General features: G+C 46.5%; 1 protein-coding gene across 1 annotated transcript; it reads left to right on the top strand.

The window, feature by feature from the left end:
- Window positions 1-2,682: 2,682 nt before the first annotated feature.
- Window positions 2,683-16,297, top strand: LOC146775839 (zinc finger BED domain-containing protein 5-like). Its single transcript, XM_085637059.1, has 2 exons — window positions 2,683-4,411; window positions 16,197-16,297. Exons 1-2 carry the CDS (start codon window positions 2,683-2,685, stop codon window positions 16,295-16,297), a joined length of 1,830 nt encoding a protein of 609 aa, XP_085493185.1.
- The last annotated feature ends 5,010 nt before the right edge of the window (window positions 16,298-21,307 follow it).

Genomic DNA, 21,307 nt, shown 5'->3' with positions numbered 1-21,307 from the left:
TCTGGATGACATGTGACGCCTACACTTTCAGTCCTTTGACTTATGTAATATTTCCTATACACTGATTTACACACGTATGATTGATTGTCTTAAACTAGATTCAGCCCCCCCCTGAAATTTTTTCTTAGCCCCCTGCCCCCCCTCGAAATTTGGCTCTAGTTGCACCTCTGGTACTTACTAAATACATTACAATTTGGTTGGAATTGTCCCACCTCTGGGTAAGCCCTGTTTGCGCAGTGATTGGGTGGTATTCACTGCGTATGTAATTACCAGGTATGTTAAACATTGCACCCTTCTTAAAATTTAGGACGGTCAAACCTGCCGTAAACTTACAGGGGAAAAGTGTGCTATTTATAGTACCAAAGTACCACAGTCTGCATGTTAGTCTCCAAAAACTCAAAACAGATGCTATTTATCGTGCCCCATTTTTCTTGCTTGATTTAAATTTCGTCTCAGATTGAGGATAGTAACAAATAAGGTTTTATTCAGGACAGATTTGGAAAAAAGGCCTCTCAGACGTTCCTGCAGGTCAAGCTGCTGGCGGATTCTGCCCTCTCTCATTAGATCTGTTTGAGAGGGTTCTGTTTCTAGCTTCTGATCACTCAGTCTGGGTTTGGTGACCATTTGCGTATGCCTGGTAACTTGTACCTATTTGCGCTTTATGACTTGTCTGCTTGCTCCTCAGTCAGTATCTGTGCAATGTGTACAGACTGCTATTGTGCTGCTTCTCTCAAAGTCTGTTTACTTTAATGTTGGCATATTCATGCACTCCTTTTGTGGAATGTTAAAGAGTGATATTATCATGATCTGAATATTTGAAACACAATTAATCTGCAGGCGCAGGGCAGCTCAGTGTTTTAGTGTTACAAGTGAAATGACTAACTGCTAGCACGAAAATGTAATATGCATTTGGTTAAAACGCTATTCTGGCTGGAAAAGTAAAACGCGACAGAAAAAACTTGGTAATTAATGTGGTCTGATAAATGAATTGTTTCTTATGCTTTGAAGCAGTTAACTTAGCCTGTCTTGTTGCTCAAATTGGTGTATTTTCTGGTATTTATGTTACCCTCATCTTCATTGCTTTATTTTGCTTGTGAGCAAGTGTCACTCATAGTCACTGAAATGTCACTCATAATTACACTGTATTTATTACAATATCACACACCGCAATCTGAAACCTTGGCAGCTATGATTTAGCAGCAGCCTTTCTATAATTCTTCTCGTGTGTGACGAGTGATCAGCTTGTGTGCTAGTAGCAGTGACATTATGGTTTATTCCCGCCGTCAGGGTTGGTTTCATGAAAAGTGTGGCTGCAAGTGTAGTCCACTCCAAATTATTGCATTGATTTTAAAATGGTTTATTTTAAAATGGTTTCTTCATGGCACATTATGCAATCAATGCGTGTAGTGATGTAATGATAATCCTCATTCTGAAAACTGTATTTACCCGAAGCAGGTGCAGCGTGATAGTCATCACAATGTCACATCATACACTGAGTACTTTCCCCCGCAGGAGACACAGCCCTGCCTTGATGAAATATGCATATGTTAAAAGCGTATGCACGCATTTAAAAAGTGTTTCCTGTTTATTTATGTTATCAGCCTCATGGAAGTGAAAGAGAACAGCGCAAAACAACAATTGATGGACAGAATGCAGAACAATGTCTACATTCACCCCAGTACAGAGATCTGGGCCTAAATCCATCGTATTTGTGCTCACCATGCCATTCCAGTTTGGACCCAGTCATATGCAAATGGCTCCAAACTGGGGTGACGAAGTGAGCTAAAGAACGATGATGGATTCAACCCAGATCTGTGACTGGGGGGGGGGGGGGGGGGGGGTATGGGAGTGTCCAAAAAGTTTCAGCACTCCGTCCATCATCTCCTTGTGTTTGGTATGGCTGAGAGCAGAAGCCTTGTACTGCTAAATACACCACTGCAGTCATACATTCCAATAGACCTGATTCAGGCTGTCTCCCGCATGACATTTCCTCTTCTTCAATGGATGTAAAAGGAGGAAATGCTTTCTCCCAAGTATATATATTTTTTTAAATAACCCACTTTCCTCTTCTAAAATGTTGGCATGTATTTGTATGATTTAATTACTATTCTCGGTGTCACATCAGCTGCTCATGCCATGTGCCATGGCTGCTAGCAAGCCACATAGGAAACTGTGACATCCTGGTTTGAATTTAATCACAACCTCAACACATTTACGGCCAGTGTGTAGCAGACAAAATGACTTTCTGAAGTGTTCTCGCTTAACTCCAACCCTGGTCATGTTTTCCCATACTATTGTGCGAACCTCTCTGTGCAATCAACAATGGACTGCTTTCACAGTGAATGAGCTATGTTTAATTAAACTGAGCAAATGGAATTATCTTGAACCCACAATACATAAAATTGCCATATCCATGCATATAATTTGCTAGTGTCCTCTGTCTTTTCCTTGAAAGCAGTGCTCATACAGTGTTAAAATCTTCTTACAGGTGCTGCTTAATATCTCAACGTCAAAGCATCTGTAGTCTGGAAACATCTGACGAGGGCAGCCTGTAGTAGGTAAAGTAGTGAAGGTCTAAATATGTGCTTTACCAAATAGCTTTGCTAGAAAATTATTCTACATAACCGAATGTGATTCAATATAGACTGGTCAGCTGTGGGTATCCTAAAAAACATAACGACGATGGATCGCTGGCTTAACCTTAAGCGAAAATCCACAGAAGACATCAATGATGGGCCATCATGCTCAAAACAAAGGGAGTTAAGTGAAAAGAAAAGGAAGTTTCGCAAGTACGATGGTGAATATTTATCATTGGGTTTCACATGTTCAGGTTCAGAATATGAACAGCAACCACAATGCATGCTATGCTATGAAATTTTGTCAAATGAGGCCCTGAAACCTTCAAAATTACAAAGACACTTGGAAACCAAGCATAAAGAGCATGCGACTAAATCCATAGAATTCTTCAAGAATAAAGAGCAAGAGCTCCTAAAAAGTAGAAAAATAATTAAGAAAACTGCAACGGGCTCCGTTAATGAAAATGCTCTGAAAGCTTCATATGAAGTGTCCATGCTCATAGCAAAAGCTGGAAAACCGCATACAATTGCTGAAGAACTAATAGTACCTGCTGCTAATGCCATGGTGACAGCAATGATTGGAGAAAAAGCAGCAAAAGATTTAAATTTGGTGCCATTATCTAACAACACTGTAAAAAAGCGAATTGACAACATTTCAGACAACATGAAGGAACAGTTGATCGAAAGAATTTGCAAAAGTCTGCATTATAGCCTACAAGTAGATGAAAGTACGGACATAGCAAATAAATCTCATCTCCTGTGTTACGTTAGATACGATTTTGAGGGGAACATTTGTGAGGATTTACTGTTCTGCCGCTATTTGATACATACCACTGCTGAAGAGGTCTTCAGCAGTTTCAATGACTTTCTGACATCAAATGGAATTCAGTGGTCCAAATGCATAGGAATCAGCACAGATGGGGCACGTGCCATGTTTGGGAGACTAACTGGACTTGTAGCACGAATAAGGGAAATTAACCCTTCAGTTGTATGGCATCATTGTTGCATTCATCGAGAAGCATTAGCCACTAAGAAGATACCAGAGGAATTAAAAAAGGTCTTGAATGAGTCCGTCAAAATTGTAAATTTTATCAAAGCTAGGTCACTAAATTCAAGGCTTTTTGAACAGCTTTGTCAGTCCATGGATAGTGATCATCATCAGCTTTTGCTGCATACAGACGTCCGATGGCTGTCTCGTGGTAGAGTTTTGTCTCGCCTTTTTGAATTAAGAGATGAAATCAGAGTTTTCGTCACTGAACTGGAATCTCCATTTCCACTTGGTGAGCGCTTACATGACCATACTTGGTTAGCTATGCTGGCATATATGGCAGACATCTTCACACATTTAAATGCACTCAATTTGAGTATGCAAGGAGAGGGTATCACAATTTTTAATGTTGAAGACAAGATTGAGGCAATGATAAAAAAGTTAGACTCATGGGCTCGTCCCTTAACACAAAGACATTTTGATTCTTTTCAGAACCTGAAGACATTCTTGGAATCTGCTGATGATGAATTATCGAACAAAGTCTTAGAAATTTTTATCCAGCATCTCCAAGATATGCGGTGTAGTTTCCGTCAGTACTTTCCACTTCCGGATGAAAGCAAAAACTGGATTAAAGATCCTTTTAATGTAGATATTGACAATTTAATGGGGCTGACAGCATCTGAAGAAAACGGTTTGATTGAAATCTCTACAGATAGTGCACTTAAACTTCAATTCAAGGAAAAGTCTCTGAGTCTGACAAACTTTTGGCTGCAAGTACGAACAGATTATCCTGAATTATCAAACAAGGCACTTAATGTGTTACTTCCTTTCCCCACCACATATTCATGTGAGAAGGCTTTCTCAAATCTTATGTACCTTAAAAATAAGAACAGAAATCGCTTGCAAAATGTAGAATCTGACCTAAGGATTCAACTTTCCGAAATAAAACCAAACATTGAAAAGTTAGTCGCCGAGATGCAGCACCATCCTTCCCATTAAAATGTTTTAATTTTTGCATATTTTTCAAGATAAAATAATAAAAGCTTTAGTAATGCAAGTATTTGTTTGGTGTGTACTTGTTTGTGTATTTTTTGCGAATTATTGTTTTATTTTTTGAAATTTAAATTGTAAAAATTGCTTGGGGGTCCCCGGACTCCAGATTCAGTGGGGGTCCTCAGGAGTCAAGAGTTTGGGAACCACTGGCCTACGGCATATAACTGCGTAGAGGTGCTGTCCATCAGCCTGGTGTTGCATGTGATGTACAGTGTGTGCCATGATCAGGGAGTGTGTCGCACCCCTCATGCCATCTGTGTACTTTCAATGCAATGTAGTGCATTGGGGCTTCCACAGAGGCCAATATCCATATGATAAAGATGCAATTCCTTGGCAGCATCCTATTCCCTGTTCAACAGATCAAAGATGTTAAAATGTGTGTCACTGTGACATGGAGCATGTGTAGTGATGTTGTCTCACTTTGTCATCCTCACAGGTAACTGCCTACGAGAAGGGGATGATCTGGAAGCGGATCGTCAGGGCCGTGAGATCGGCGGGGGATCGCAGGCAGCGCCTAGCCCAAGTCCGAAAACGCTGGCAGGACATCCGGTGCTGGACCTGGCGGATCGCCCGGGTCCAGCTGGGGCTCTCACCTCCACGCCCCCACGGCAGGCGCCGACGCCTGACCCCCCGCGTGTCCTGACGGTGGTCTTCCCTGACCTGGAAAGGCAGTTACAGGAGAGACAGCAGCAAGGAGGGGGTAGGTACATGTGTGTTTGTTGTGTTGTGTGTCACCAGCTTTTGGAAGTGCTCTGTCGCCTGGATACACTGCCAGGGTTTATATGTGCAATGCATATTCTGTTCCCCAAAGTCAAACGGTGCTCTTATTCATCCCTTCCCCATGTGTCCCCTGGTCTGTGTGTAATCACTATTGCACATGGTCATCTAGGCTGCCAGTTAATCCAAGTGCACATTGCTTTCTGCATCATGTGTGAGGGTGGTCTGTGACATGTGTTGGTACCTTGCCTGTGCCCTGTCCTGTTCACTCAGTTGGGGGTCCATATTTGTTGGCACTGATGATGAGTCTCAACATAGGAGTGTGAGGTTTCAAATGAACACACTTGCAGCATGCATGACCGATGTTGTGGCCTCAGACATGATGTGTTACAGTCAGATCATTTCAGGAACACGGAGCAGTGTGCCCACTACAGTCCCCTGAGACACCCTTGCCTCATAATCGTGTGTGTCATCCAACACTATGCCCATTCTCTGTGTGTTCAGCATTGGTTTGCCTCTATGGCATTGTTCCCTGGCCTCATTTGTATTTATCCAAAGTGTGCTACATGTGTCCACTGGACAGGGAGACCCCATTTGGCTTGTGCATACTCACACTGGGCAGTGCCTGTGTGTCTAATAATAGGAAAGAAATTGATAGCAAGCTGTGATCAAATTATGCCAACAAATACTAGGTATATGAATACACGTAACCAAAAAACTGTGCTCCACATATAGATCAAAGACACAAATTTGATATTGAAAAATTTACATATAATTTTATTTGTATTCATCAATTGTTTTTCTATATAAATAAACATCTTTTTGAATTCATCTATTAAGATCACTTCCTTATTTTCTTTTCAAGTGGTGGAAAGAATATATATACAATACCAATTATTTACAAAAAGTAAATCACAAATATCAAGAGGTGTATTTGGAAAGAAATACATAAATTGGTATAACAGTCGATGTGTAGTTGATGAGAGCAATGCGGTAGATGGAGACTACGCGTGTTTCGGCAAAACTGCCTTCATCAGGGGACCGTCTATTGCAAAACAAATTAGCGTATAGTGCTTCACTCAGTTTTGTTTAGGCTCTCAGGAATATTATGCAGCTTGTAGGACCATATGAATCTATGGGATATCTAGATTCCTGTGATATCCATGATGTCAAGGGGTTCACGATATAGCCAATCTTTTCTTTCGATAAAAATCCATATATAGAAATATATAGCTTTCTGAAAATACGGATATGTGCACCAAATGCTACTGTCTGCAAATTAACTCTCGAAATGAAGTTGCCGTATATTTTAAAGTGCTTTATAAACGTGGCTCAAAAGAATAATGACTTCTTTGTTTAAAATGATGCCTTGAGGTAAGTATATGGTCTCTTAATAGTAGATGATGGAGACCTCACAAATAGAACTTCAAAGTCGGCTAACGGCAACCGGTCATAATGAGAACCTGTGTGTCTATTCACAACTATCTGTTGATGGTTGTTTGTCACAAATATGTGTTGCCAGCCTCACGAGGTGATGTGGAGTACATTTGGGAATTCTTGCTGCACATTTTGGTAAACCCTGATTAAGAGGTGTCACTTCTTGATCTGTCTCAATCACATTGTCTCAGGTATGGGGGGTTTGTGCGGGCGAGGTCTACATGGCCAAACCTTATGTCTCCTTGCCAGGTTTGACCTGTGTGCCAGAAGTGGCTTGACAGAGACTGAGCGTGCACTGACCCAGTCATGTTGTGCAGGGTTTGATGTTTGTGCTTTGCAGCATATGTCAATAGTTTAAATACATGATTCCTGCGCATACCTTTTTGGCACCAGTGTGTGGTCCAGATGCTACATAGTTTTGTCTTTGTGTGCTGACATCTGTGTGGACATTCTGGCTTGCCATGAGGGTGTCTCCTCAGTGCAGGCCCATTAGCTTATGCATTGTCCTGTGTTTGGACATGTGTGCCACTCTACATGACAGGCAGTGGGTCAGATGTGTTGCCAACTGTGTCATCAGGGAACGGATGGCCATGTGACAACTGGCATAATTCAAGTTGTTAGTCAATAAGTATTGTACCTTGGCACTCTCTACACTTGTCAACATGTCTTCATGTTTTAAATGCTTTAGTTTGATGTTTTGTTGTGAAGAACAATAATGTGCCTGCATGACAGATGTCTCCAAAGGAAGTGCACAAGAAACTACCTTTACACTTTCAGGGAACACGCTGGCACATTTGAAAGAAAGGCACTGTTCGAATGAGACTGTTTTTCAGATTATACATATACATGTTCCCACAGTGTTGTGGAATTTGTGTAAGTCCTTGGTTAGTGGTGATACCAACTTACGAGTGTCAAGTCATCCAGGCCTCCGTGGGCGCATGTATATGTACTTTCTGCAACACCATTTCTTTTGGACAGTGGCTTCTTTCAATAAGGATGCCTGCTCATACAATGACTGGGTAAATGTAGTTTTGTGTGTACCTCCTTGGGAGACATCTATTATACACGCACATGTGTGTTCTGTTCACAAAATGGCACATTCCCACATTCTACACATGTCGATTGTGTAAAATAGTGTGATTCCCAAGGGAACAAAATGTATTTCGTTTTGTGTTCCAAAGTACTTACAGGTCTCTGAGTGTGGGGACACCTTTAGTATTGAGGTGTGTTAGTTTGCCTTGGGTGCACCAGTACTGTTTCTTTCAGGGTAAACAAGAGGTGGCATGACTTCATTGTATTGCTGTGCTCACCTGTTCCCAGACACTAGCTTCTCAGTGTATTTCTCATTCAAGTTTTTGCCTGGTGTCTCCTATTTTTCCTTGTGTCCAAGTGGCATGGTGGTTCAACCAACTGGGGAGTACAGGGCTTACATATGTGCGGAGGAATCTAGATGTTACTCATGATGCATTGCCTGATATGCACTGTGACCTATTTTTATGGACTCATGTGTCAGATGTATACAGGTGACTGATTTTTTTCTGTATCTTCACCTTGTCCACAGCATCATCGGAGGAAACCGCGGGAGACACCTGCGCGGACCTGGAGGAGGGATCCAGCACCAGTGCCACCAGTGCTGGCGAGTCTGCGGGAGCCAGTGGCACGGAGGGCGAGGAGAGTCAGTCGGAGGACCTGTCGGGTGGCGAGCCCAACTACGATGGAGGGGGCGGAGGCTGCTACAACACCTGGCAGCAGCCCAACATCTGTCACCGCCTCCTCCATTCCCATCACCGCCCTCCAAGTTGCTCCGGTCCCTTCTGTCCGTGCAGGGCACCACCATGTCTCCTTCGGGACAGGCACCACACCCCCTGTCACCCCTGCTGCCCTCACTGCAGAGTCTGTGGACATCCAGCGGCAGTTGTAGGTTGGGCAGACATTGATGCTGAATGCTGAATGTCCTCCATGGCCACACCACACCACACTGCTGACACAGATGGTGTCGTTCATGGAGGGCATGTCAGCAACGATGTCTGACCAACGGATGTTTCTGCGGTCCATGGACTCTTCACTGACGGCAGCAGTGAGTCTCCTGCAGCGCTTCGTCCCCCCCTACCCCAGCCCCATCCATACTTCCCACTCCCATACCTGTAACATGCACACCCAGACATTCCCAAGCACGCACCCCACCACACACAGGCAGCACACCACCAAGGAAGGGCAAGCGCACACCTCCTGACACGCACACTCAGGGGGAGGTAGGCATACCCACTGGGTCTGGGGCAAAATGTCATACACGCAGCCACAGTCTGAGTCCACATGCCTCCACAACCCAGTCCCTCCAAAAGCACTCCCCTTGCCTCCCCTGCCAAAATGTCACGCAAAGAGATCGACGTGGCTGAGCTGGCACTCAGCCCCACTGTGACCCCACCCCGCAAGTGGGTGAGGAAGTCCCCGGGCAGGGGAGTTGAGTCCCCCCATGTCCACCCCCTCCCCCAAGAGCGCTGCACCCCATCCCTCGGCCTACCCCCCCTCCGTTGGCCCTGGGGTTTCTTCCGGTGCAGGGGTTACTCTGGACATCCTGGCAGAAGTGTGCAGTGCCGAGCTCACCTCCACCTTTGGCGCTGCCCCAAATCTGTGGTGGAGACGTCCACCCCTGCACCCACCACACCTACCCTTACACCTCCTGTCCCTGCGGTGTCTGGTCCTTCCCCACATGATGCCCCCCCCCCCACGGTCGACGAACCTGAGGGTTCCACTGTGCAGGCAAGCTAGGGGAGACGCATGCCCGTGTGTCCCCCCCAAGGACTTATAATATGGATTGGCCATTGGCCTTTGTATATAGTGTTATTTAAAAAAAAAAATATGCTGAATAAAGCATTTTATTTTTACTTTGACCACTATTGCATTTCAGGTATTGATGTTGGTGCTGAGGCTCCAGGAGTTGGTGTTGTGGTAATGTGTTATGGTTCTGAGAAATGTTCTAGTCTGATGGTCATGAGGTGGACCAGGTTATCTGCGTGCCATCACAAGGTCTCTGCAAAGAATCATTGGTAGTGTGTGTTATTTTGGTTTTGAGACATTGTCATAAGGAGTGTTCCTTCCTCTGTGGCACCTGACATCTTCCCAGCAAAGAGTTGCACAATTGTTCTGCTGACCTGTGTCTACATTTTCTTTGTTGGTGACGGATCCCTTCAACTATGGCCATGCCTGCTCAGCAATGTCTCCGGCTGCATCGTCTGTGCCATCCTTGCTAGTCACTGTACTTGTGTATTGAGTATGTTGAAATGCCTTCATGGAGACATTCTCCTTTTTCAGCACTATGCATGTGTGTGATCCCGGCCTAGCACACATATGGTACTTGTTCTGCAGGGTATTTGGGCACCTGACTCACAATTGTGGGCATTGTATCTGTGGGAACTCCACCCTAATCCTTCCATGAGAGACAACATCTTGGTGGCTGTCCCAGCACCTGTACATTCCTATCAGTTATGTTATGATATGTTATGTTATGTTAAAATGGCTTTTATAGAGCGCACGGCTACTCAAAAAGAGTGTCCCGGCGCTTTTGTTTAAGGTAGACTACAGTATGTTAACATAACACATTAAAAGAGAAAGTGACACAGACAGAAAGAAAAACAACTAACGAGACAAGACCTACTGAGTAAACAACCAGGATTTGAGATCAGTCCTGGGATGTGCGTGACAGTGTGTGTTCCCTTTGGCTCTCTTAGTTTAGTAGGCAGTGACATGACTATACAGTCTTGTGGCATGATCTCAGTGTGTGTATTGTACTGCATCCGCCTGGGGTGGGTATGCATGTGTTATTTGTCCTCACACCCACATGTGGTGTGTCATGCAGTGGGGGAAAGACATCCATCCTCCTGGGAGTGGGACACTGCTGCCAGTGATGTGTTGTTATGGCACTATCATCGTCGTCAAAATTTAGGGATGCGTACATACACCCATGGAGTTGTGGTCATGTGATAATGATGTACACACACCCATGTCTTTTTCCACTGCTGGGAGTCCTCTGCACCCACCCCTCACATGTCTGTCCACTGCTGGGAGTGATATGCACCCACCCCCATGTCTCTGTCCACTGCTGGGAGTCCTCTGCACCCACCCCTCACATGTCTGTCCACTGCTGGGAGTGATATGCACCCACCCCCATGTCTCTGTCCACTGCTGGGAGTGATAATCACCCACCCCTCAAATGTCTGTCCACTGCTGGGAATCCTATGCAGCCACCCACCCACCCCCTTGGTGCTGTACACTGCTGTCCTGGGCCTACACACACACCAATATAGAGGCAATATGCTGCTCCAGGCCGTAGGCCAACATTCGTAGCGTGTGTACGCCTTGTATCCCAAATTTACTGGTGCCATAGTGGTACGTGTGATACGGACCGTACCCCCGCATTCATGGGGTGTGTACGGTCCGTACCACATGTACCCCTACGGCACAAATACAATGGTGATACGGCCCGTACCCACGCTATGTATGTGTGGGTGTGGTCCGTATCACTATAGTCGTGGTGCCATAGGAGTACGCGTGGTACGTCCCGTACACACGCCCTGTGAGCGTGTGTACGGTCCTTTCTACGCGTACCCCTATGGCACCACTACAATGGTGGTACGGACCGCACACACGCTCTGAGGGCGTGTGTACGGTCCATGCCATGCGTACCCCTACGGCACCACTCGAATGGTGTTATGGACCGTACACACGCCCTCAGAGCGTGAGTACGGTCCGTACCACGCGTACCCCTATGTCACCACTACAATGGTGGTACGGACCGAACACACACTCTGAGGGCGTGTGTACGGTCCGTACCACGCGTACCCCTATGGCACCACTCCAATGGTGGTATGGACCATACACACGCTCTGAGGGCGTGTGTACGGTCCGTACCACGCGTACCCCTACGGCACCACTCCAATGGTGGTACGGACCGTACACACGCCCTCAGAGCGTGTGTACGGTCCCTACCACCATTGTAGTGGTGACGTAGGGGTACACGTGGTACGGACCGTACACACGCTCTGATGGCGTGTGTACGGTCCATACCACCATTGGAGTGGTGCCATAGGGGTATGCGTGGTATGGACTGTACACACGCCCTCAGAGCGTGTGTACGGTCTGTACCACGCGTACCCCTACGTCACCACTACAATGGTGGCACGGACTGTACACACGCTCTGAGGGCGTGTGTACGGTCCGTACCACGCGTACCCCTACGGCACCGCTCCAATGGTGGTACGGACCGTACACACGCCCTCAGAGCGTGTGTACGGTCCGTACCACCATTGTAGTGGTGACGTAGGGGTACGCGTGGTAAGGACAGTACACATGCTCTGAGGGCGTGTGTACGGTCCGTACCACGCGTACCCCCACGGCACCACTAATATAGTACTACGGACCGTACCCACGCTATATATGTGTGAGTACGGTGCGTATCACTATTGTAGTGTTGCCGTAGGGGTACGCGTACACGTCCACTTCCGTTGTTGCGGTACGCTGGGATTGGTGGACACGCCCCCCGAAGTGACGAGATCCTGGAGGTAATGTATGTCCTCCATATTGTATGTTTTAATTTGGGTAGGGGGTATGTTTCCTGCCCCTCACCCCCCCTTGACCCCCCTTGACCCCTGGGTGTTGTTCTCACCTTCTGCGGCATGTGCGTAGGGTTCGGTGCACCAGGTCGTAGGCTAAGAGGGCCGGGATGACACGTAGGATGGGGTCCATGGCTGTCCATCGCGTACCGGGGCTCCGTTTTCGCATCGGACTCAGGTTTCCGGGGGTTTTTAGCTGCCGTAAAAAAATAGCTGTGAGGAATGACGTAGGGACGAATCGTACTTGCTGGTCCGTAAAACACTGCCTGACTCCGTACGGACGTCGCGTACGCGCTGTCCCGGATCAGAATTGTAGGTATTTTTTAGCTATACGGTGTTTTGTACGAATCGTACGGAAATGGTATTTCTGTACGAATCGTACTTGCTGGATTGTACAGTGGATTTCCCGGGTACGATTCGGACGGACAATACGCTCCGTACGATGAATCGTACACGGGTTTTACAGGATTGGAATCGGCACCATAGTTGTTACATAAAAATAGTCATTGTAGGAGAGTGGAATCTGACTAATGGTTGCCCCCAACTTTTTGCCTGGTATTTGAGTGGTTTTTGACTAGTCTGGCTGGGATCCTGCTATCCAGGACCCCAGCCTATCTGCTTTCTCCATAACACTGATGTGAGTACTCTAGGTACAAACCTAATTGGATGCTGGGCATGTCCTACCAGTCCGTTGTAGATGGTACCCTAGGTACCCAGGGCATGGGTCCCCCAGTAGGCCTACCAGGGCTGCAGCACTTATTGTGCCACCCTGGGACAGCCATACAAACTGACACCACCAGACCACTACTGTAGTCTGGGTAAGGTGGTGCTAGCACCCCTTACAGGGATATAGGTACCCTATATCCCACCCCATTACAACACATGTACTCTCATAGGTCACCCCTATAGCAGGCCTTGCTAATCCTACAGGGCAGGGTGCTGAGGTATGTGTGAGGGGGGACCCCTACCTGAGTAGGGCCCCTCTGCAACCTTCGTAAAATCGTTACTGGGTTGTTTGTAGTGTAGCCATACCATATACTCTTAACCGCATTATAAGTCTATCGCGTCACCGCGATAACTTGAGAATGGCTACACAGAACCATATTGTGTTTGGTGTCAAACATGTAGGAATCATACCCCCAGTCCAGCCATGGGCATAAGGGTACGATTCCCCCTTGCTAGAAGGGCGATATGGGAAAAGCGGTAGAATTTAGACACCAATTTAAAAGTGCACAAGTTTCACAAAATGGCTACTGCCTGCCACCTACACGACCCTGGCTGGCTGTTGCTGGGGAAAACCCCAGCCTCGCCAGCTGGACAATAGGGCTCCTGTGGCAGGGAGGTGCTAGCATCTCCCCAGACAGGATAATGTGGATTGGAACAGGGTGGGTGCACCAAATGTCCTTTCAGAGTTGCACGTAGGCAGCTGCAGAGACCTAATTCTGCATACACCGCTTGGAACCGGTTCAGGGGCATCCTGCCCCTCGCCCAGGTGGGAAACACACAAAGGGGAGAGGGTGTAGCCACCCTTTCCCGCCTCACCACTCATTGGTGGACACTACTCTGGACACTCCCCTAATCTTGGGGATAAAGGTGAATAATGTGGCCCCAGAGCCTCAGATTAATTTGGAACTTCACAGAACCGACCTTCGACGAGCTGCTGCCCAGCTGACTGAAGAAATCTCCCTTGGGATAAAGGAGTTATCCCCCTGCTTGGCAGGCACCTGAAACACTGCAAGTGACCCGGTTGGAACTTCGCTGCTCCAACGGACTTCGACAACTTCCAGCACCCTTGAGGTGGGTTTCCAGCGCATCCCAGAGGCCAGTGAGTGTGCTCAACGAGTTTGGGCCCCGTGGACCGCGTGGATGCCGAGATCCCCAATACCCCAGGACACTGGCCACCTCTTGCATAGCACACGACCCTGACCAGTGGGGAAGTTGTGCTTTGGCCCATTTACGAGCCAACCACTCTACAGCAATTGTGCCAAAGACCAGCACCCTAGCCCCCTCCGGTGGCCCGTGGGTGCCCTTTTACGCACGCCAAATTGCAGCCTCCCGCGGTCCCTTGTCTCTCGACTTGCGGGCCCTAGTGGAGGTCCATCTCGACAAACAAGAGTTCCCCTGGTTGCTCCAGGCCTGCTCTACAGTCTCTCCAAAGGAGACCTTTCCCAGACCTCGTGGGTCTGCACTGTAGCTGATTTGTTTATTCTTCGTGGGTTGCAGTTGCCAAGGCTTAGTGGATCCAATCCGGACACTAACCCTGCAGTGACCCTCATCCGACGTGGGACAGTCGACCTCCGGAAGCTGGCCTTCCTTGAAGCCTCCCGGAGCCCGTGGCTGCAGATCCAAGCAACAGCACCTCTCACCTGAAGCACCCGACATCGAAGGGCTCCTTGCTTTGAGCCTCCTGGTCACTGTGCCGTGACCCAGACTCTGTCCCCTCTGCTTTCAGGTTCTTCTCTACAATCTTCACATCTTTGATCTTCACGGCATCATCGACGCTTTTGGCTAGCAGAACTTTTGACTATTTTCCTATTGAAAATCAGCCCGCGACCCGACACCAGAATCGACCTATGCACCCGGCTTCCCTGGGGCAGGTAACAGTGGTACTACGGTACTCTCGAGGTGGTGGGCTCTTCAAAAGCTTAACTCCAAAGTTTTAACTTTGTACTACTGCTAGAAGTATTTTTAATCTGTTTATTTCAAACCGCGACATTCTCCATAGGCTAACATTGCGATCCCGATAGCAGCTCTTTGCACTGCACGCGTCTCCCGTGGGTCCCCTTCCTCATAACTGTGGGTGGATTCTGAAGGGGCAAACGATCCTGAATGCCCTAGGCATTGCCTGTAGAATTGTCGTGGTTCTTATACCACTATTTTAGTATATGGTTTGGTCCCCCCCTGGGGTCCATTGATTTCTGTGCTATTTATTGTGTTTATAAATGCTTGTTTGAAGTGTAACTTTGCCACTAGTCACATAAAGCGACTGTGGGATTCTGTCTAGAATAAATACATATATTTTATATATATACCTGTGTGGGCTACTCTTTCATTTGGTTATTCAAGAGGTTATTATGGTAAAACAATTAGCTTAACACTCCTTCAAGACTTAGCCTGAAGGCTGCTCTCCACAGCTACCACTAGGATAGCTTTCTTTAAAGGTTGTCTTAAACCTATCATCAATAAGAGTCGAATTGGACTGGTGCAAGGTGTCCCTATAACTAGGAGACAGCATATGCCAGGCCAACATCTCACAGTCAATGTTTTAGGTAAATATGTAACAAAATGTTTTAATAGATGTAAAACAAATGCAGAAAATATTAGTTGTAAATAGATGTGCAATACGATACATTTTCATTTTATTAAACATTGCACATTCCTTATGTATTTATGAAACAAATTTTATAAACATTTTTTAAATGTTATTAGTATATATTAAAGCATTTTATATATGTTATATTATTATTTAATATGTAATTTACAATATTTGTACTACGTCTTAAACATTATTGTACATGTGTAATAATATTTACATTTTTAAACATTTTATTAAACGTTTTTAATAACTTTTTAATTTTTTTATTTCTCACATTTATTCTTATGGGGAGACAGCCTTTTTAAAAAACTTTTATTAGTAATTTTTTTCGACCGCTAATTATATTCAGTAGTCTATTGGTGTTGTTTTGGATCATTTTTGGAAGGAATAAGTCGCGGTTGGGTGCTGAAATGGTGAGGCTGCATTAGTCGGTCAGACACAAACAAACAAGCAAAATAATATAATGTTCCCCAACTATATCCTTTTTTTTGTCAAAGCAGTTGGCGATAGAAAGTTCTATGGGGTCCAGGCCTACTCAGTAGTCAGGGAAGTAGCTTTCATCCTCAAACTCAGGTTGTTTGCCCAGAAGGTGGTCAGCTAACACACTACCATGACCTGAGTCTGACCAATCACCCTCATCCTCCGCCAGTCCTACTTTAAATATGGTGTCATTTGGTGGTGTAAAGTTCTGAATCATTTTGATCATGGTTAATGTCTCCACGTTTAGGGGTGAAAGACTGGCCTTTCTCACTGTGACAACTACATCAGTTGCACTGAACACATGCGCAGCAGACATACTGGCTACCCGACAAGCCAAATACTTTATTGCCAGCTTGCTGAGCACTGGCCATTGGTACATCTTCCCATACCAATACACCAATGGGTTTTGATCCAGATAGATTTCTGTTGGGCCATCCAGATAGGCCTGGACCATCCTCTCAATAGTCACTGGTGCTCCAACTTGCTCAACCTCTTTTGCCTTTGCCTCTGCACTGGACGTAAGCCCTACCTTTAGAAACCAATCAAATGCAAATTTTAGGGCCAATGCTCCTGTTGTTGTTGCTAGTGTTCTTGTTGTTGGTTCTGGCTTCTGTGAGCCACCTGCACTGCCCTAAGGCTCTATGGAAGTTGAAGGCTGTACCCACGAAATTCTGCCCGGAAGTGGGCCTCTAATTCACAGCCTTTTTTTTATAGGTTGCTGGCTTGCTCATCAATCCACATCTTGTAGTTTGAAAAATTCCAGTCTGAAAAAGGAATGAAAGTGGCCAGTAACTGTTTGTACTGTGGATCAAGAATTGTGGTACTGATGTAAAATTTGGATGACACAACGTCTCTTTGCGGCCTTGTATCAACAGCCCAGCGAAGGATTAAGCTCTCCACCAATGCATGAGCATCTTTTTTGTCCACACCTGCATACATTTCAGACACCTCCTTTAGCTGTTCCTATAGCATATGCAACACTGGGATACTGTCCTCTTTGCTGTCTTCCTGTGTGAAAACCTCAGAAGGAGGCAGCATCTCTGTCAGGCATTTGACTAGGCCTCATTGGTCCATCTCAATGATCATGCATTTCACAGATGCATCCCCTCTTTTCATGGCATATTTATTGATAGGTCTGTACTACTCAAACAGAAGTTACAACATGTAATAAGTCGAGTTCCAACGTGTTGGCACCTCCTGTATGAGGGGTTTAACTGGCATTGTATTATCACACTGAATGATCCTCAACTGCTTCCAGCTTTATAAGGATGGCTGAAATTAGTGCAGATTCTGCTGCAGGTGGACAGTAAGTTGCAGAGTTATTTTTTTAGAAAGTTCTGTACAATGATGTTGGAGCAGTGCGCCAAACATGGGACTCTGAAATAGCGACCATATGGCATGGCCTTAGCTATATTACTGCCATAGTCTGTGGCAGCAAATCCAATGTTACGCCCTCTGTTTCTCAGCCATTCAAAGACCTTGTTGTTAAAGTCAACCAAGATATTCACAGCTGTATTGGATTTCTCCATGGCGAACATGGCCACTGTTGTATGCTTCTGAGCACCATTAAACATTTCAGCAGTGTCAACACCTGCAGATATAATTTCTCTAAGCCCCACAAAAGAGATCCAGTGTGCAGTGATGCACATGTAATCAGTGGCTTGGCAACTAGTCCACATGTCTGTCATCAGGCGGATACCGTGAACAGCACTCTGCTGCAAAGCTTGTACAACCAATTCCAGCACATCATTATGTACAGTTGGGACAGCAACTCTGGCAAAATAGGTCCGACTGGGAACCTTCCATTTCTGGCACATGGCCACCACAAATTCTAGAAAACCCAATCCTTCCACAAAAGAAAAAAGAGAAGAGGTCCAGCTGTAAGTTTTTTCCCAGCTTCCCATTGCACAAATGTGCCATTGGGTAGTTGCCTTCGTACTGCCCCTCTTGCCTAAACATGCCAGGAATAGTAGACTGGACTTTTTTCTTTTCTGGTGCCACTGACTCAGGCGACTTCTTGAGAGAAGAAGGTGGTAGACTCAATGTGCTCCTCAGGGAGGCAGTCAGTGCATGCTCTTGCCTTGGTGTCTCGACCTGACTCTGAGTCTTGTGCCATTGAGATGCTGCTGATGTGGGTTATACAACTGCTGGGGACAGGGCTGATTTGTGTAATGAAAATGTCACCTTCTTATTCACCCTCACCTTCCACCTTGATCTGAGCAGATTCAGCCTTCCAAAATGCTCCAACTCCTGTGGTGTGTCTGAAGACCCTGGCCCACACTGACAAAGGAAGAAGGTGTCCACTGGCAGAATGCACCCAGAACTGGTTTGAACTAGGTACAGGTCCCTCTGCCTTCAAATGACAAAGGATTTACTGGTATGAATATTGGGGCCCAGGACTTTAGATCACTTCTGGGAAAACAAGACAAACCTTTGCCAAGGAGAAGAACCAAGGAAGCTGCAGGAGTTTGGACTGCCCCTCTGCCAGTGTGCTGTTTGCTGGGTTGGCCTGCAGTGGTTTCTTTATTGCCAAGGAAAGCAGAAGGAACTTTTAAGGAACTTTCATCATCTTGCAGAATATTTCTCCAAGGGCTTGAACTTGTGCTTGCCTCCTGCTGAAGTCTCAGGGACAAAATACTTTACCACCAGCTCCCCTCTGAATTCCCTTGCTGGGGATTCTGTCTGCAGAAGCCTGCGTGTCGCTGGGAGCTGGAAGCGCAACTCAATGAGAAGAAGCGTGTCCCCATCGCAGAGGCCTGCCGCCGTATCACCAGAGAAGCGTGTCTTTGTCGCAGCTGTTTTCCGTCACATCACAGGAGAATCGTGTCGCCACCGCAAGGGTCTCTATCGCATCACTGGAGAAGCGTGTCGCAGGGCCTGTCACGGCTCAGAAATTGTTGAGTCGCCGCACGGCCATCGGGCGTGCACGCATCGCCTTCACGTCGCCGCATCGCATCAAGGGCACCATCTTATCGCATCGCACCGGATTGTCGCATCGCATCGAGGCGCCATCTTGCTGCATCGTAACCGGAATGCAGTACGAGAATCAACGCATCACCTCCTCTCCGGTAAGGAACAGACGCATCCCCTACTCTGCGTAAGCATTGAGGTGCGATGCATCACCTCCCTCGAAGCAAGGAACCGACGCCGCACCCTCCCAGCAAATCTTTTGTTTGTTTTGCGTTACGCATCCAAGGTTCTTTTGCGAGAAACGTGTCACATTTATCATCAACTTGAACTAAGTTACTTCTACCATCTTTAAGTCTACTTTGAGTACAGTATTGTGGATTTTTTTCGTTTATGGTCTTGTCTTGTCTATATAAAGAATGCTTATTTTTATAAAACCTGTGTGGTGTCAATCTGTAGTGCTTTAATTGTATTACTGTATGTGTTCACAAATGCTTAACACACTGCCTCTGAGATAAGCTTGTCTGCTCGTGCCAAGCTACCAAGGGGGTGAGCAGGGGTTATGCAGGAGTGTAATCCCCTTTCCCTGACTAGAAGCAAGGGTCCCTATTTGGTCAAAGGTACATAACTCTGCCAACTAGAGACCCCCAGTTCTAACTTTGGTGGTCAGCGGTGAGGATTCTGGACTTGCATTTGTGACTCATATACAGTAATTGGTGTACACTACTAGTGGGTGCAGACCTAACGCAACCACATACCTTTTTTTGGTAGAATTAGTTTTTTTTCTTTCCTTGGACTGTTATTTTTCTGAGAACTGCCAATTCTTACTGCCATGAGCAGACTAGCATCTGTTTCATCTATGGATCTAGATTTTGAGGAAGAGAGGTTGGAAACCTACAATGTGAAACAGCTGAAGTACTTCTGCAGAAAATTTTAATTTGCTAACCGAGGCATTGCCAAAAAGGATGAATACCAAAAGGTGCTGAGGGCCTGGGTGGAAGCAAGAAATACCCCTGAACTGGTGGTGGAGCCAGTTCGGGATGCAGATGGGCAGCTGGATAGACCATTGGTTCCAGCCAGGGAAGGAGTACCGTCCCCGCCTGGCAGTAGTGTCTTCTCCAAAGGCCTGTCCCCAGGAGAGCTGGAAGACAGGGAGAGAAATAGGATGCACAGAATGGAGATGGTCAGGCTCAAGATGGAGGGTCAGAGGGACCTAGAGAATAGCAGGTTGTCCTTGAAGAGAGAGAGAATGAGAATGGAACATGAGAGAATGTTGAGGGAGTTAGAGCTCAAAGCAAAAAGCTTAGAAATCAATCCCTTTGGTGGCAGCGCACCATGTGTGACTGCATAAGGCACAGTCCATATCCCCGAGAATGTCATCAAAGAATTCCATAGACAGGAAGATATTGGGCGGTGGTTTTCAGCCTATGAGATAGCAAAGTTGGCCCACAGGGTCCCTGAGAAGGATTGGGGAGCGGAGTTGTGGGGCCGCTTTGTGAGTGATGGGAGGGATACATTGTTAGACCTACCCAGTGAGAATAGGATGTCTTATGCCCACATGAAGGAGGCCCTGATGACAAGGTATGGTTTGACCCCAGAACTCTATAGACAGAGGTTCAGGAATTGTAAGAAACTGGAGGCAACTATCTGGGTGGAGTATGTGTCTTTCTTTTGCAGAGTTATGGAAGGTTGGGTGAAGGGTAGCAAAGTGGATACTTTTGAAGCGCTCTATGATTTGTTTGCATGGGAGCACTTGTCTGCTAATTGTTTTCCAGAGCTACCCCAGCACCTTATTGATAGCAAGTTAACTAACCTAGGAAGCTTGCTGAGGAGGCAGACTGCTGGGTCTGCACCCAGGTCCACAAGGGAAATGTGGGAAACTTCGCCAAAGGTGGGCAGGGCCCCCAGCAGAGGAGCAGGGGGGACAAGGGTAAACAGAGGGAGTTCCAGAAAGGGCCCCAAAGTAACCAAGGGAAGGGATCCCAGCCTCCCACTGAGAAAAAGCAAGAGGCCCGACAGGTAAACCTGTTCACAGGGGCCCCTCTAAGTGCTTTACGTGTGGTCAAGTGGGCCACCGTTAGTATGACGCACAGTGTCCCATGAGGGATTCCAAAGCACCAACTCGTGCACCACCCTGTCAGATGGCGAGTGTAGCCCCTGGGGGTGAAGAGATGGGTGTCAAAGGTGGGTGGGGTCCCACAGAGCTGTCCCTTGTCTCTTTAGG

Source organism: Triturus cristatus, chromosome 12 (genome assembly GCF_964204655.1).
Source record: "Triturus cristatus chromosome 12, aTriCri1.1, whole genome shotgun sequence".
Lineage (NCBI taxonomy): Eukaryota > Metazoa > Chordata > Amphibia > Caudata > Salamandridae > Triturus > Triturus cristatus.
This window is presented reverse-complemented; position numbering and strand designations above follow the sequence as displayed.